Source organism: Plectropomus leopardus, chromosome 20 (assembly GCF_008729295.1).
Source record: "Plectropomus leopardus isolate mb chromosome 20, YSFRI_Pleo_2.0, whole genome shotgun sequence".
Taxonomy (NCBI): domain Eukaryota; kingdom Metazoa; phylum Chordata; class Actinopteri; order Perciformes; family Serranidae; genus Plectropomus; species Plectropomus leopardus.
Genome location: NC_056482.1, coordinates 3,728,570 through 3,745,150, shown reverse-complemented (window position 1 = coordinate 3,745,150; position 16,581 = coordinate 3,728,570). Strand labels below are relative to the sequence as shown.

Genomic DNA, 16,581 nt, shown 5'->3' with positions numbered 1-16,581 from the left:
TACTTTATTACATTATTTATTAGCATTATTATACCAGTACTCTATTTAACTTTACTTTAACAGCACTTAATTGAACTTTATTATAACAGTAGTTTATTTAACTAAACTAACAGTACTTTATTTAATTATGGCGGTACTATATTTAAAATATTATAACAGAACTTTATTTAACTTTATAATGACCATTCTTTATTCAACTTTATCATAACAGTACTTTATCTAACTTTACTATGACTGCACTTTATTTCAACTTCATTATAACAATACTTTGTTTTTCTATAATTATACATTAACATTATTATTCCAGTACTTTATTTAACTATTTTACTGTAAAAGAACTTTATAACACTAATTTAACTTTGTTATAACTATTATATAACTTTAATTTATTTTACATTGTTATACCAGCACTTTATTGAACTTTATTATAACAATACTTTATTAAACTTAACTGTTACAGTACTTTATTTAATTATGGCAATACTGTATTTGAATTATTATAACCACACTTTATTTAACATTATTTTGACAATACTTTATTCAGCTTTATTATAACAGTACTTTATTTAACTTTGTTATGACAATTCTGTTACTTTATCATTATCTTTATTTAACTGTATTAAATCAATACTTTAACTTTGTTACAATAGTACTTTATTTAACTCTACTGTAAGCACTTCATTTAACGTTGTTCCAATAGTACTTTACTTAACTATAACAGTACTTTAATTACAGTCGTGAAAAAATTAGGACACCCTATGAAAGAATGTGTGTTTTTTTAACAAATTTGGACATATGGATATTTAATACTGATTTTCTATTATATAAATATAATGTAACTTCAGTTATATACTGAGAGATTCCAGTAATATAACTAAACAATTAAAACTGAAGAAAAAACTTATAACATTCTGTAAAATGTAATATTATAAAAATGCAATTTCTGGTGAGAAATAAATTAGGACATCCCTACATTTATTCCCACTTCGAATGGCTAAAATCACACACAACTGTATCACATCAGGTGCACGTGATAAAGGAGGCTGATGAAGGACATTTAGTTTGGTGTGCTCCTGACAGTTGAAGTGAGTGTGAACACCATGGTGAGATCAAAAGAGCTGTCTGAAGCCTTCAGAAAGAAGATTGTAGCAGCTTATGAGTCTCAAAAGATCTCAAAATCAGCCATTCCACTGTCCGAAAAATAGTCTACAAGTGGAGGACATTCAAAACGACTGCCAACATGGCCAGGTCTGGCTGTCCAAGCAAGTTCACCCTGAGAGCAGACCGCAAAATGTCTCCAAAAACCCTAAAATGTCATCATGGGACTTACAGCAGGCTCTTGCTGCTGTAAATGTGAAAGTGCATGCCACAACAATCAGAAAGAGACTGCATAAGTTTAACATTCATGGGAGGCGTGCAAGGAGGAAACCTTTGCTCTCTAAGAAAAACCCAAAGGCTAGACTAAAGTTTGCCAGAGAGAACGTATACAAAGACCGGGACTTGTGGAATAATGTTCTTTGGACATGAGTCTAAAATTGAGTTATGTGGACACCAGAGCAGAGGACATGTTTGGCGTAAACCAAATACAGCATCCCAGGAAAGGAACCTCATACCAACTGTGAAGCACGGTGGTGGAGGCGTCATGGTTTGGGGATGCTTTGCTGCAGCAGGACCTGGCCAGCTCACCATCATAGAATCCACCATGAATTCTACCGTGTATCAGAGGGTGCTTGAGGAACATGTGAGACCATCTGTAAAAAACTTAAAGCTGAAGCAGAACTGGACCCTGCAACATGACAATGACCCAAAACATACCAGTAAATCCACCAGGGACTGGCTGGAAACTAAGAAATGGAGAGTCCTGGAATGGCCAAGTCAAAGCCCAGATCTTAATCCCATTGAGATGCTGTGGGGTGACTTGAAACGGGCTGTACATGCAAGAAACCCCTCAAACATCTCACAGCTGAAAGAATTCTGCGTTGAGGACTGGGGCAAACTTTCGTCAGACCGATGTCCGAGGTAGGGTGTCCTAACTTTTTGCTTAGTTAGAATATGCATGTTTGTTGATATCTTTTGTTTAATGAGTAAAACAAGGTTAATTTTTGTTGTTTACCTGCAATAAATCACTTTCTTTTCCAGAGATAAATTTTAAAAAATTAGACATCAATATGTGAACATTTCTTAACAAAGAACTGAATATTTAATGGGGTGTCCTAATTTTTTCACATGACTGCAACTTAATGACAACAATACTTTGGGTTTATCAGCACAGTACTTAAATTTTATAATAACAGTGCTTTACTTAACTTTAACAGTGTTTTATTTAGTTTCAAAAACAGTTCTTTATTTAACTTTAATGTAACTATTTTATTGAACTTCATTATAACAGCACTTCATTTAACTTTATTATAACAGTACTTAATTTAACTTATTTTTCTTTTTAGCTTTGGACAGAGCCAGGCCAGCTGTTCACTCTTGACTCTCTTGACGCCCTCCGTTTTCTGCTTGAAGCCTTTATATTTACTGAACAGATACGAGACAGCGATGGTCCTCCGACCCAACTTTTCACCAAAAAGTAAGTAAGAAAATGTTGAATTCTTGCTTTGAAGTTGTTGATGCCACTCATAAAAAAGTTGTTTAAAGAACGCTTTAATCGTCTCTCACAATACATTTGTGTGTTTGACAGTGAACATCAAAGTAAGACATCATAATCCAGAGAGCAAAACTAAGTCAAACATTTCAAACAAACATGGTAAATTTAAGTGATGGAAAGTTTTTTTCACGACTATGCATGAGGCAGTAAAATCTTTCAAAATACACAATTACAGTTCTCATGGCCAATATATTTTTTTCTCTTTGAAAAATAATTTGTACTGTATGCAACATTATCACTTTCTAATTATTGTTCTGTTTATAAATTATACAAAAGCAACACAGGATTGGCACGCAGCCACGGCCATCAGTGTCAGAGATGAGATAGAGAGAGAGGAAATAGAAATCACTGTAAGTGATGAAGGCTTATTATTACGCAACAAGCAGTTATACAATCTGGCTGTGCCTCTGTAGAATCAAAGCGTGGCTGTCATCTCACCTAACTGATATCATCACATTCCAGTCATCGCTGTTCACAGAAAAAAAGGCATGTCTGACATGTAAATCCGAAGTATTTAAATTGGCTTTGTGAGTAGAAATCTAGCAAAAATATCTTCTCGTGATCAGAGATAGCAGTCAGGACACATTCAGAGGTGGAGCCACATTTCAAAATTGTAAAAAAATTAAAATTTTTTAGAGATTTTGTAAATCACCCTGCAAACACATACCCACCCCCCCCCCCCCAAAAAAAAAAGTTACACAAGCAAATTATGTTAAAATGCAAAGCAAATACTGTGTGATTATTTACAAGAACAGCAGGTACATTAGGTAGTTTTACAGTGTGTTGCAACAAAAGCAGACCTAAACACCGAGACATGACAAGATTAAGGCGTTGATTAAGACCTTGGTCATCGATAAAATGATGTCATATCATTATGAATACTGGGATTTGACCAGTTTAGTCAATTAAAAGTGAGCTGAGACAATAACTGACAAATAGTGGAATTCTGATCCAACTTCCCCTGATTCAGTTTCTGTTTTAAAACCTCACAGTCGTACAAAACAGGATAAAATGTCAGGACCACTGAGTTACAACTAGCAGAGATCATAAAGCAACATAACCAAAGCAAAATTTTAAATATCTAAAACATTGTATGGCTTTTCTATAGAGAAGAGGAACTGTTTTAACTAAAAAAACAAAACAAAACAAAACAAAACTACTCTGTAAAGATGACCAAAGAATAAGGCACCAGTAACGAGCTCTCTGTGCCTTTGGTTAATGCTGCAATAATGTGCATTTCCTGGAGTTGAAGTCTTGGGACTGGAGCTGGTAATGCATAATAATATTACATAATTTCACCAAAGCAGCAGATTTCAAATCCAATTTTCTTATAATATCAAAGAGATCTAATACTCCTAATGAAAAACAGCAGTGCCCACTACAAAAATCCTAAGACAATGCTAATGGCGAAAATCTTGAAATTATTCACACTATTATCACTTCAAAGCACTCAGACAATTTCCCTTACTTAATATGGGATACATTTCAGCTGATTTGCAGACATCAGTGACGCCGACGATGGCTTGTTGGCTCAAACACATGTTTCTATCCATTTTTGCCCAAATTAACCCTTTAAAAACTGAGCATATTGGCTTGATTTCTTTCAAAAACATAAGACAGCAATGAAAGAAATTAGTAAAAAGTCACAAGAAAATAACTTAAAAATTAGTAAAAAAAAGTTAAAAAAGTAAAAAAAAAAACCCAAACAAAAACAAAAAACAAACAAAAAACATAATTAAAATACAAGGAAAAAACTGGAAACAATTCTTAGATTATTCTAATTTTGTAACATAATTTTAAGTAATTATGATAATTAATTATGATATTTTTTTCCCCAGATTTTTTTTCTCCCTAGATGTTTTTCCTAGCTTTATATAAAAAAGAAATCTACTAATTCCTTGGAATTTCTTAAGAAATTATTAAAAAGTTACTCATTGCCTTGAAAGAAATATCTAACAAAGCGCGTGCAGTTCAAAATGTCACTGTGGAAGTGATTATATTAAATATTCATCAAGCGGCGGACATTATGTTTTCTTCTTTTGAAAGAAATCGCACCAATTTGCTCAGTGTTGAGAGGTTTTAATACCTCAGAAGTTTAAATAAGGGTTGATAGTTAGTTAATTGGCTGGTAAATATTTAATTGAATGTTAAATTTAATCAACAGGCTATAAGATGCTGTCAAAATATTTGCAGTATGTTGATGTGATTGACGGGATAAAATGCAGTTTTAGTTTTTATGTTTTTCCCCCAAATAACCATTAATTGATTAATCAATTGTTAATATTACCAAATAATTGATTGAGGAACATGCTTTTTTAACACTAGTTAAAATACTAAAAGCAGCATGAGAAAATTGATGTCACTCCTGGTTTCAAAGGGTTAAATACGTGGAATTTTCTGTGAGTGCTAATTGTTTCTAATAGGCTACTGTTACACCTTCATGTGTTAACATTTAAAAAATGTAGAATGCATTAACATTAACAAGATAACACCTGTTCAAATATTAAAGCAGAATAGTTGCATTTTCTATTAGCGGTCACAGTGGGGTAATAACTAACTCTGTCCACCAGAGGGCAGAAACACCATGCAAATCTCATGATCTGGCAGCCTTTGTGTTAGTCCTCTCAATCCAAACAATCTAAAAAAATCATGTGCAGGCTGTAATTCTCCCCCAAAACAGGGCCAAATGACTGCAAGGTGAATTGCAGTTGCAGGATTTAAGATACAAAAAGAAAACAAAATAAGTTTAACAAAAACCATGTGAGAGGCGGAGCTGATTAGTGCTGGAGGCAGACTGCTGTTTTTTTGTTTTTTACGAGCTGGATCCAAACACGGATCTGCTGCTCCTTTGTACATCTGTCAGGTTGCTGTGAGGTCCAACGCAGCTACTCGCTGCTCTGACAGCAGCGTTGCTCTATACTGTACAACAGTCAGTGTGGCTTCACATAGAAAGCTTATATTGTTCAGATACTCACAAGTCAGATTTGTTTTCTTTTTCGGGTGCGAGTGTCTACAGTTAGTGTCGCAAAGCTATGTGTGTATCGTAACAACTGATTTTTTTTGTGTTATTTGATAAAAGCATGACTGCTGACTTTCAACAGCTCCGATACAGTGAAGTTCTGTTCCATATGTTCTGACAGATCTTTACTGTTTTCACAGTGCACAAAGGAAAATGATACCTACGTGATCCAGACATCATCACGAGCCCTTCTTCTGTGTATATGGCTCCTCTTTCTGAAATCTTACTGTTCTCTCTGTACGGGCCAAAAAGGACAGGATTGCTAAGTATTTGGTCCCAGAAACAAGTCAGAGTGTCTAACTGCAGAGCGGATCACAGCTCATAAGTAAATAATTCCAGCTGAGCACCTTCACAAGTTGGCAAATTTGAACAAGCATGAACATCAGTGCTTCTAGCTTTGGTCACCATTGTAATCACCGTTTTTCTTCTACAGCAACAGAGTGAAAAGATTTGTTTAAAGAAAATTACAGGAAAAAAGTTTGAAAATTACAGGAAAAAAAGTGAAAAGCAAAAGGATGAGCTAAAGTGCAGGTTTGTGGTGTTGTTACACTGTATGGTACAGATTGTCAGGTGAGCCGTGAGGTCCACACAGTTTCGTAGGAATACTTAACAGGGCCGTACAGTAAAAGTCGACGGGGCCCCTCAAATGACAACCTGTTCTCCACTTGCAGAACACAACCTCCACTCGGAGCTGCACAAGAAAAGAGGCTGTGATTTGAGATCGAAACAGCACCCCAGTGTTCGTCAGCCAGCGATTTCTGCTCACAGAGACCTCGATCACGCAGCTTCGGGCCCACGAATGTGTCCGGGAGCGCCACAGAGCTGCGTCCAATCACAGCTGAAGAGACTAAGTGTTTCTCTGCAGGGCTGCATTCGCTGTCCTACCCTGCTGGGAGCGAAGGATGAGAGGAGGCAACAAGGAGTTGGTCACGACGGAGGGGGAGGACGCAGGCTCTTACACTTCATCTCATCCAAGCTCTTCCAGTACTTGTAATTCTCCGACAGGTGCTCCATTAGACCAGGCAGGCTGGCAAAGGCTGGAAAGTGATACACAAAAACACACTGCTGTCACATCCTGTAATCTGACTTTTTATGACACACTATACTTTGATTTTTTTAAACAAATAATATAATATACAATCTCAATTTCGTGACAAGCTGTACTTTTTGAAAATTATGAATTTCTACAACATACATTACCATGATTTTTTTTGACATACTGTATGCTATACTTTGACGTTTTTATATTATGGGGTTGTCAAGCTATTAGGGAAGACATTTAACAAAAAATATTTTTTTTATATCATTTTGGACAATTTAGTGTACTATGACCTTTTCTTATTTGTTTATTTTTTATCAATTTTTGACCACATGCTATAGGATGACTTTTTTATGCTATTTTGGACATACTTTACTACTTTAATAAATACTTATTATGCAATTTTGTGTGACAAACCATACTATAACATTTTTATGCCATTGACTTTGACTTTTTTTATACTATTTTGGACGACACTATAGTATGCATTTTTTTACATAACTAGTATGACTTTTTAAAAATGTTTTTAGTGGCCATAATACACTATGACCTTTTTAATGCCATTTTGGATGACATAGTAAACTCTGACTTTTTTATACTATTTTGGGCAATATAGTACAGAGTTGCTTTTCTTTCATGCAGGTTTGAACGAGATACTATAGTATGACTTTTTTATGCTAGTTTGGATGATATGCTAGATGATGTTTTTTTTTTGCTGCCTTGGACGACATACTATGCTATGACTTTTTCTATGCCATTTTGGATGACATACTACATTATTGCATTTTTTAGGCAATTTTGGACAGTATACTATATTACTAAATTGTTATGGTACTTTTGACAACACATTATGGTATGACTCTTTTCATACCATTTTGGACCCCATACTATACAATGATATTTTTAGGCCATTTAGGCCATTTAAGGCATTTTGGACAAAATATGCACTATGACATTTCTACGGTATTTTGTAAGACACTGATACTATGGCGTTTTTGTGTCATCTTGGACATCATACTATTCTATGTAGTTTTTGTGTCATTTTGGATGAAATACTATACTGTAATGTTTTTGTAACATTTTGGAGGACATACTGTGTCATTTTTGTGTCATTTTGGAAGACATATGACGTTTTTGTGCCATTTTGGACCACATACGGTACTACAACGTTTTTGTTCCGTTTTGGACCACATACTAAACTATGACATTTTTGTGCAATTTTGATGACATACTACATTGAAATACTACACTATGATGTTTTTTTTTGCCATTTTTGAGGACATACTATACTATGTCGTTTTTGTGCTGTGTTGGATGACATACTATACTTTGACATTTTTGTGTAATTTTAGAAGACATACTATATCTTGAGGTTTTTGTGCCATTTTGGACCACATACTATTCCATGATGTTTTAGTGCTCTTTCGGACAACATACTATATCGTGACTTTTTTGTGCCGTTTAGGATCACATACTATAATATAACATTTTTGTGCCATTTTTGACCACATACTATACTGTTTGGAGACCAGCCAAGAATGGAATCTCGCACCAAGATCCTAACCCAAGCTTGCTCATTCCCCCCGAGGGAGGTGAACCCCTTCATGAACATGTAAATGGCCCCACCCTGGCTCATGAGCATGTTTAACATGTTCATGAATCAGTAGCAGCAGCTGCTTGAGCAACCACTGACAGGAAACCACATGATGAGGGGTAGAAGAGGAAGTTTCTACTCAAACATGCCAACGCGAGGCCAGCCAATGAGGACAGACAGAGAGTGGAGAGCGACAGATCTCCAGATAAAGAGGTACAACAGATGACTGTGTGTGTGCTTTTTGTGCTTTTGCCTTATCTTGCTTAGACTTTGTGTTAGGGGGTATATGTAAGTCCTGTAAAACTGTTCGCCTTTTCATCCCTCTGAAAAAAAACCTTTCAGTCTGCTGCTTGGCTTTGACCGACCACGAGTAAATGAAAACTCACAACATGCTATATTATGATGTTTTGGAACGTATAGCATGTTGAAAAAAGCCCATATATATTAGAGACATGTAGAGACATGCCATAGTATAGCATGTTGAAGAACAGCAAAAAACGTCAGAAAACCACATAGTATAGTATGGCGAAAACTCAAATTTTCACATGACCCAAAAAAAGCTGAAAATTGCATATTAAAGCTTGTAGAGACACAATATAGTATAGCATGTCGAAAAAAAGGCAAAAAATGTAAAAATTGGCATGTCCAAAAAAACAGCAGAAAACCACATAGTATGGTTTGGCGAAAAACGTCACATTTTTATGTCCCAAAAATGGCTGAAAACTGCATTTTATAGCTTGTAGAGACACACCATTATATAGCATGTTGGGAAAACGGCCAAATACATCATAATATAGCATGTCTAAAAAACGGTCGAATGGCAAAAAATGTCAAATTTTGACATGTCCCAAAAATGGCTGAAAACCACATAGTATGGCTTGTAGAGACACGCTATAAAAAAGCATGTTGAAGTAACAGCCAAAAACGTCATAATATAGCATGTCGTACAAAGGGCAGAAAACCACATTGTATAGTACGGCGACTAGTAAGTCAAATTTTGACATGTCCCGAAAATGGTTGAAAACTGCATTTTATAGCTTGTAGAGAGACGCTATAGTATAACATGTCGAAAAAAAAAGGCCAAAATGTCATATTATAGCATGTCGAAAAAATGGTGAAAACTGCATGGTATAGTATGGCGAAAGATCTCGAATTTTGACATGTCCAAATAATGGCTGATAGTATGTCAAGAAAAAAGGCCAAAAACATCATAATATAGCATGTCGAATAAAGGGTAGAAAACCACATAGTATAGTACAGCGAAAAACGTCAAATTTCAGCATGTCCAAAAATAGCTGAAAACTGCATATTAAAGGTTGTAGAGACACACCATAGTATAGCATGTCGAAAAAAAGACCAAAATGTCATAATTGGCATGTCGGAAAAAATTGGTGGAAAATCGCATAGTTTAGTATGGCAAAAAAAGTCAAATTTTGACATGTCCCAAAAATGGCTGAAAACCACATGCATTTTATAGCTTGTAGAGACACACCATAGTATAGCAAGTCGATATAAAAGGCCAAAATGTCACAATAAAGCATGTTGAAAAAACAGCGGAAAACCACATAGTATAGTATGGCAAAAAATGTCAAATTTGACATGTCCAAAAAAATGGCTGAAAACCACATATTATAGCTTGTAGAGAGACGTCATAGCACAGCTTGTCGAAGAAAAGGCCAAAATGTCATATTACAGCTTGTCGAAAAAATGGTGGAAAACTGCATAGTATGTATGGCGAAAACTCTCAAATTGTGTCATGTCCCAAAAATGGCTGAAAACCACACATCACAGCTTGTAGAGACACGCCATATAGCATGTCGAAAAAAGGGCAAGGAATGTCATAATATAGCATGTCGAAAAAAAGTCCAAAATGTCATAATATAGTATGTTGAAAAAATGGCCGAAAACTGCATAGCATAGTATGGCAAAAAATCTCAAATTTTGACATGTCCCAAAAATGGCTGAAAACCACATATTATAGCTTGAAAACCACATCAAGCCATAGAAAAGCATGTTGAAGAAACAGCCAAAAACATCATAATATAGCATGTCAAATAAAGGGCAGAAAACCACATAGTATAGTACAGCGAAAAACGTCAAATTTCGGCATGTCCCAAAAATGGCTGAAAGCCCCATATTATTGCTTGTAGAGATGCCATAGTAGAGCATGTTGAAAAAAAGACCAAAACGTCATAATTGGCATGTCGAAAAATGGCAGAAAATCGCATAGTATAGTATGGCAAAAAATGTCAAATTTTGACATGTCCCAAAAATGGCTGAAAACCACATATTATAGCTTGTAGAGACATGCTATAGAAAAGCATGTTGAAGAAACAGCCAAAACGTCATAATATAGCATGTCGTATAAAGGGCAGAAAACTGCATTGTATAGTATGGCGAAAAAAGTCAAATTTTGACATGTCTCGAAAATGGTTGAAAACTGCATTTTATAGCTTGGAGAGACACACCATAGTACAGCATGTCAAAAAAAAAAGGCCAAAAAAACGTCATAATATAGCATGTCAAAAAAAACGGTGGAAAACTGCATAGTATAGTATGGCGAAAAATGTCAAATTTCATGTGTCCAAAAAATGGCTGAAAACCAGATTTTATAACTTGTAGAGATGCGCGTAGTATGTTGAAGAAACGGCCAAAATGTCATATTATAGCATGTTGAAAAAATGGCAGGAAACCGCATCGTATAGTATGTCCCTAAAATGGCTGAAAACTGCATATTAAAGCTTGTAGAGACACACCATAGTATAGCATGTCGAAAAAAAGGCCAAAATGTCAAAATTGGCATGTCGAAAAAATGGTGGAAAATCGCATAGTATAGTATGGCAAAAAAAGTCAAATTTTGACATGTCCTGAAAATAGCTGAAAACTGCATTTTATAGTTTGTAGAGACACACCATAGTATAGCATGTCGATAAAAAAGGCCAAAAACGCCATAATAAAACATTTCGAAAAAATGGCAAAAAAACGCATAGTATAGTATGGCAAAAGATGGCAAATTTTGACATGTCCCAAATATGGCTGAAAACCACATATTATAGCTTGTCGAGACATGCCATAGAAAAGCATGTTGAAGAAACAGCCAAAAACATCATAATATAGCATGTCAAAAAAACGGCAGAAAACTGCACAGTACAGTCAATCAGTCAGTAATTTTTTGTAACCGCTTGTCCTCGTAAGGGTCGCGGGGGTGGTTGGAGCCAATCCCAGCTGTCATCGGGCGGAAGGCGGGGTACACCCTGGACAGTTCGCCAGACTATCGCAGGGCCGACACATATAGACGAACAATCATACACACTCACAGTCACACCTAAGGGCAATTTAGAGTCACCAATTAACCTGAGCTGCATGTCTTTGGACTGTGGGAGGAAGCCGGAGACCCCAGAGAGAACCCACGCAGACACGGGGAGAACATGCAAACTCCACACAGAAGGGCCCCCGCCCGGCTGCACAGTACAGTATGGTGAAAAATGTCAAATTTTGACATGCCCAAAAAATGTCTGAAAACCACATATTATATGTCATAGAAACACACCATAGTATAGCATGTTGATGAAACGGTCAAAAACGTCACAACATAGTATTGACAAAAAAAAAAAAAAAACGGCTGAAAACATCACTGTATAGTGTGGTTTTGACATGTCCAAAGAATTGCTGATAACCGCATATTATAGCTTGTAGAGAGACGCCACAGTACAGCACGTCGAAAAAACAGGCCAAAATGTCATATTATAACATGTCAAAAAATGGCCGAAAACAGCATAGTATAGTAAGGCAAAAACTCTCAAATTTTGACAGGTCCAAAAATGGCTGAAAACTGCATATTCTAGCTCGTAGAGACGAGCAATAGCATAGCATGTCGAAAAAACGGCAGATAACCGCATATTAAAGCTTTTAGAGACACACCATAGTATAGCATGTCGAAAAAAAGACCAAAACGTAATAATTGGCATGTCGGAAAAAAATGTCGGAAAATAGTATAGTATGGCAAAAAAAGTCAAATTTTGACATGTCCCAAAAATGGCTGAAAACCACATATTATAGCTTGTAGAGACACACCATAGTATAGCATGTCAATAAAAAAGGCCAAAAACGTCATAATAAAGCATTTCGAAAAAACGGCAAAAAAACGCATAGTATAGTATGGCAAAAGATGGCAAATTTTGACATGTCCCAAATATGGCTGAAAACCACATATTATAGCTTGTCGAGACATGCCATAGAAAAGCATGTTAAAGCCAAAAACAGCCAAAAACATCATAATATAGCATGTCAAAAAAACAGCAGAAAACTGCACAGTACAGTATGGTGAAAAATCTCAAATTTTGACATGCCCAAAAAATGTCTGAAAACCACATATTATATGTCATAGAAACACACCATAGTATAGCATGTTGATGAAATGGTCAAAATTGCACAACACAGTATTGACAAAAAAAAAAAACGGCTGAAAATGTCATATTATAACATGTCAAAAAATGCCCGAAAACAGCATAGTATAGTAAAGCAAAAACTCTCAAATTTTGACAGGTCTAAAAATGGCTGAAAACTGCATATTCTAGCTCGTAGAGACGAGCAATAGCATAGCATGTCGAAAAAACAGCAGAAAACCACATATTAAAGCTTTTAGAGACACACCATAGTATAGCATGTTGAAAAAAAACCCAAAAACATCATAATATAGCATGTCAAAAAATGGGGGAAAACCGCATTGAATAGTATGGCGAAAAACGTCAAATTTTGACATGTCCCAAAAATGGCTGAAAACTGCATTTGATAGCTTGTAGAGAAGCACCATAGTATAGCATGTCAATAAAAAAGTCCAAAAACGTCATAATATAGCATGTCGAATAAAGGGCAGAAAACCACATAGTATAGTACAGCGAAAAACGTCAAATTTCGGCATGTCCCAAAAATAGCTGAAAACTGCATATTAAAGGTTATAGAGACACACCATAGTATAGCATGTCGATAAAAAAGGCCAAAAATGTCATAATAAAGCATTTCGAAAAAACGGCAAAAAAACACATAGTATAGTATGGCAAAAGATGGCAAATTTTGACATGTCCCAAAAATGGCTGAAAACCACATATTATAGCTTGTAGAGACATGCTATAGAAAAGCGTGTTGAAGAAACAGCCAAAACGTCATAATATAGCATGTCGTATAAAGGTTAGAAAGCTGCATAGTATAGTATGGCGAAAAAAGTCAAATTTTGACATGTCTCGAAAATGGTTGAAAACTCCATTTTATAGCTTGTAGAGACACACCATAGTATAGCATGTCGAAAAAAAGGGCCAAAGGAATTCTCGATTGACTTTTCTTATAACACTTGTTTTAACATATTACACTATGATTTTTTTAATGACAGTTTAACTGGCATACTATACTGTGAATTTTTGTAACATAATATACTTTGACATTTTTATGGCACACTAGGCTTATGTAAAAATAAAACAATATCAAGATTCCAGGAATAAATGCGAGCCACGATGTGAAATATTAACTGCTATGACACATCTGCTATCAAACACTTCCTGTTATTATTCCACGTTAGGCATGTTAGGCAACAAGGTGTGTGTGTGTGTGTGTTCAGTTGATTTACAGTGGCTAATGTTATGGACACTCTGCTCCCAGATTAAAAGACTGTTTGGGTGAAAAGGTCTCTCTGCCTTTCTCTCCGCATTGTTTACATCCCTATTTCCGGCTGGTTCATGACCAGCGCTGCATCTCTGGAACTAACTGTGACCTCGCCGTGACCCGACAGTGACCCTGGTGAATTAAAAAGCGTCTGCTGCATGTGTGTTTTTGTATTTATGGTAAGAGAAATTCAGCTCGATTGCTCATCCGTCCTGAAACCGAGTGGTCCCATTTTCCCAACTTCCTCTCCCCCGATGCTCTCGCAGTTTCCCTCTGTCCCACTGGCATTTGGAATCTTTCCGTGACATCAGAGTTGCGTTGACAGTAAACAAGTTCCCTCTTGGGGAGATGGAACTAAAAGGAAAATTCAGTGGGAATGGGGAGCTACAAGCACCATACAATCCTTCTCCTTCTCATCCCTTTTCCTGTCAATTCCTGTCTCGAAATACACTGAGAAAAAAATGAAGAAATCATCGGAGGCGGTTACAGAGGCAGGAGTGAAGATGTGAATGTTTTAGGATTATTTTAGTTCTGTTTAAGTTTAAGCAAAAATAAAACAGCCAGTTGAACAAAAAAATATATATATATATCTAAAAAAAATTACTTAGTTTGAGGTCTATTCACTAGTTTTTGTGATGATTTCAACTGCATCTTTGTCAGCAACCTGAAACTCTATATAGACTGAGATGTGTTTTTTTGGCAACTATAGTGACACGTATTATTCCAGTGAATATTTCCAGTGAGAAACTTGCTGTCTTCACATATTTTTACAAAGGAGCAGTGAGTACTAACAGAGAGCTTCCTCACATGCTGTAACAACATTCAGTGTGTTTGCAGTACAGATTGTAAAACCTCTTTGAAGATATTTTTTCTTTGTGATATAGAGATACATAAATAAATTTGATTTGACTTGACTTTGTTGAGCTTTGTCATTCTTGTTCCGCTGCATGTCAATTAGCGTTTAACAGCACAGAGAGAAACGAAAAACAGATTCAAATTCTTGGTATGCGTGCACATGCTTGGCCAATAAAGCTGATTCTGATAGAAAATAAAGTTGAAGCCATGACAGAGGACAACACTTCAAACATGGATTTTGCTCCATAGAAACTAGATATTCTAAAGCATGGATGCTTGACACACATATTTCCCCTGGCAGTGCAGATCTGTCCAATCAGAACAACAGTATCGAACCAAATGTCTCCACTTCTGTTCCTGAGTTATGGCCAGAAAAAATATGATGTCACTGTGAGTTAACTTTGAACTTTTGAAAAATAAATGTCATCACTTCGTCATTTTCTTCTGTTAGACATTTGTGTAAAATTTTGCTAAAATTATTTCAAATATTGAGTTATGGGAAAAAACATATTTTGTATGGTCACAGCGACCTTTGATGACTAAAATATAATGTTAATCCTTGAGTTCAAGTGTGCAGAATTTGAGTCTGTCAGTAGCAAAACCAAGCACTTCTCGTGGGTGTACACTGATCAGCCCGGACTGGTTACATTGTGGCCTATTTACGGCTGCAGGCTGTGATGCTGTCTCTCAATACTGGACAGATTTTAATAAAAAAATTACTGCACTTCCTTTTTACTTGACAACGATTTTAAATTGGTGGACAGATTAATTCTGTCATAAAATCAAGTTTTTTTTTCAGATGAGGATTTTATTTAAGGTCAAGCCTTTCCTTTCTTTTAGTGATTCTGAGAGTTATATGAACCTTTGTCTCAACCTGACTAGATTACAGTAAGGCCCCCACCTTGCCTGTGTTTAAATCTCATTTATGAGGGTTGACAGTTTTTGCGGTTTTACATTGTGGTTTTATTGCCTTTTTGTAAACTGTTTTAAAATGTCTATGCTATTTTATTTTATTTTTTCGCTATTTATTGATGTACGGCGCTTTGGTTGACCCTGGTGTTTTTAAATGTGCTTTATAAATACATTTATATTGGATTTAACTGTCGCAAAATTGATTTATCAACTTATACTTTTTAGGGAACCTGATATGGTAAAAAAACTCACTCACACACGTAGAAAAGAAAAATATAGCCAAATATAGTACTCACCATCCCAGGCGTCAAACATGTCAGTGATGAAGTAGTCTATGAAGGAGATCTGAGATTTGGGCACGCTGCAGGTGTTCCTGTCAAACACTGGCATTACCACCGGCAGCCCTTGTCTCTTCTCCTCATCCGTCTGTGGGGAAAACACACACGCACACACACACACACACACACACACACACACACACACACACACAGATCACAATGGAGCACTCAAACACTCAAGCTAAATCTAAATATAATAAATAATGCAAAGTGAGACACTGAAATTAATCCACAGAAACAAATGCTTCGCCTCCCGTTACAGATACAGATCTGCTCTCAGCTTCTAATGCATTCTTCTATCACATTGAGCTACATTAGTGTCATTCACACACCTGTGCAAAGTACTCCTCAGAGATCCGGCCGGCCCATTCGATGCACAGCTCCAGCGGCCTGCAGGGGTTTGCCACATCTGCACACTTGATCAGCATCCTCTTTATCAGCAGACGGTTCTCTGGAGAGTTCCTGATGTTGGCCTGACCCTCGCAGTCGCTGTTAATGCTCTGTGAGAGCGACACA

The 16,581-nt window shown here is 36.2% G+C and overlaps 1 protein-coding gene across 2 annotated transcripts in view; it reads right to left on the bottom strand.

The window, feature by feature from the left end:
* Positions 1-6,212: 6,212 nt before the first annotated feature.
* Positions 6,213-16,581, bottom strand: part of pde8b (phosphodiesterase 8B) — a 71,380-nt gene continuing 61,011 nt past the window's right edge. For both annotated transcript variants that reach the window (XM_042508962.1, XM_042508963.1), the window contains exons 20-22: positions 16,398-16,565; positions 16,024-16,153; positions 6,213-6,709 (exon numbers count right to left, since the gene is read on the bottom strand). In XM_042508962.1, the coding sequence (XP_042364896.1) occupies positions 6,600-6,709; positions 16,024-16,153; positions 16,398-16,565 (408 nt within the window). In that variant the 3' untranslated portion in view covers positions 6,213-6,599. The remainder of the gene's footprint in view (positions 6,710-16,023; positions 16,154-16,397; positions 16,566-16,581) is intronic.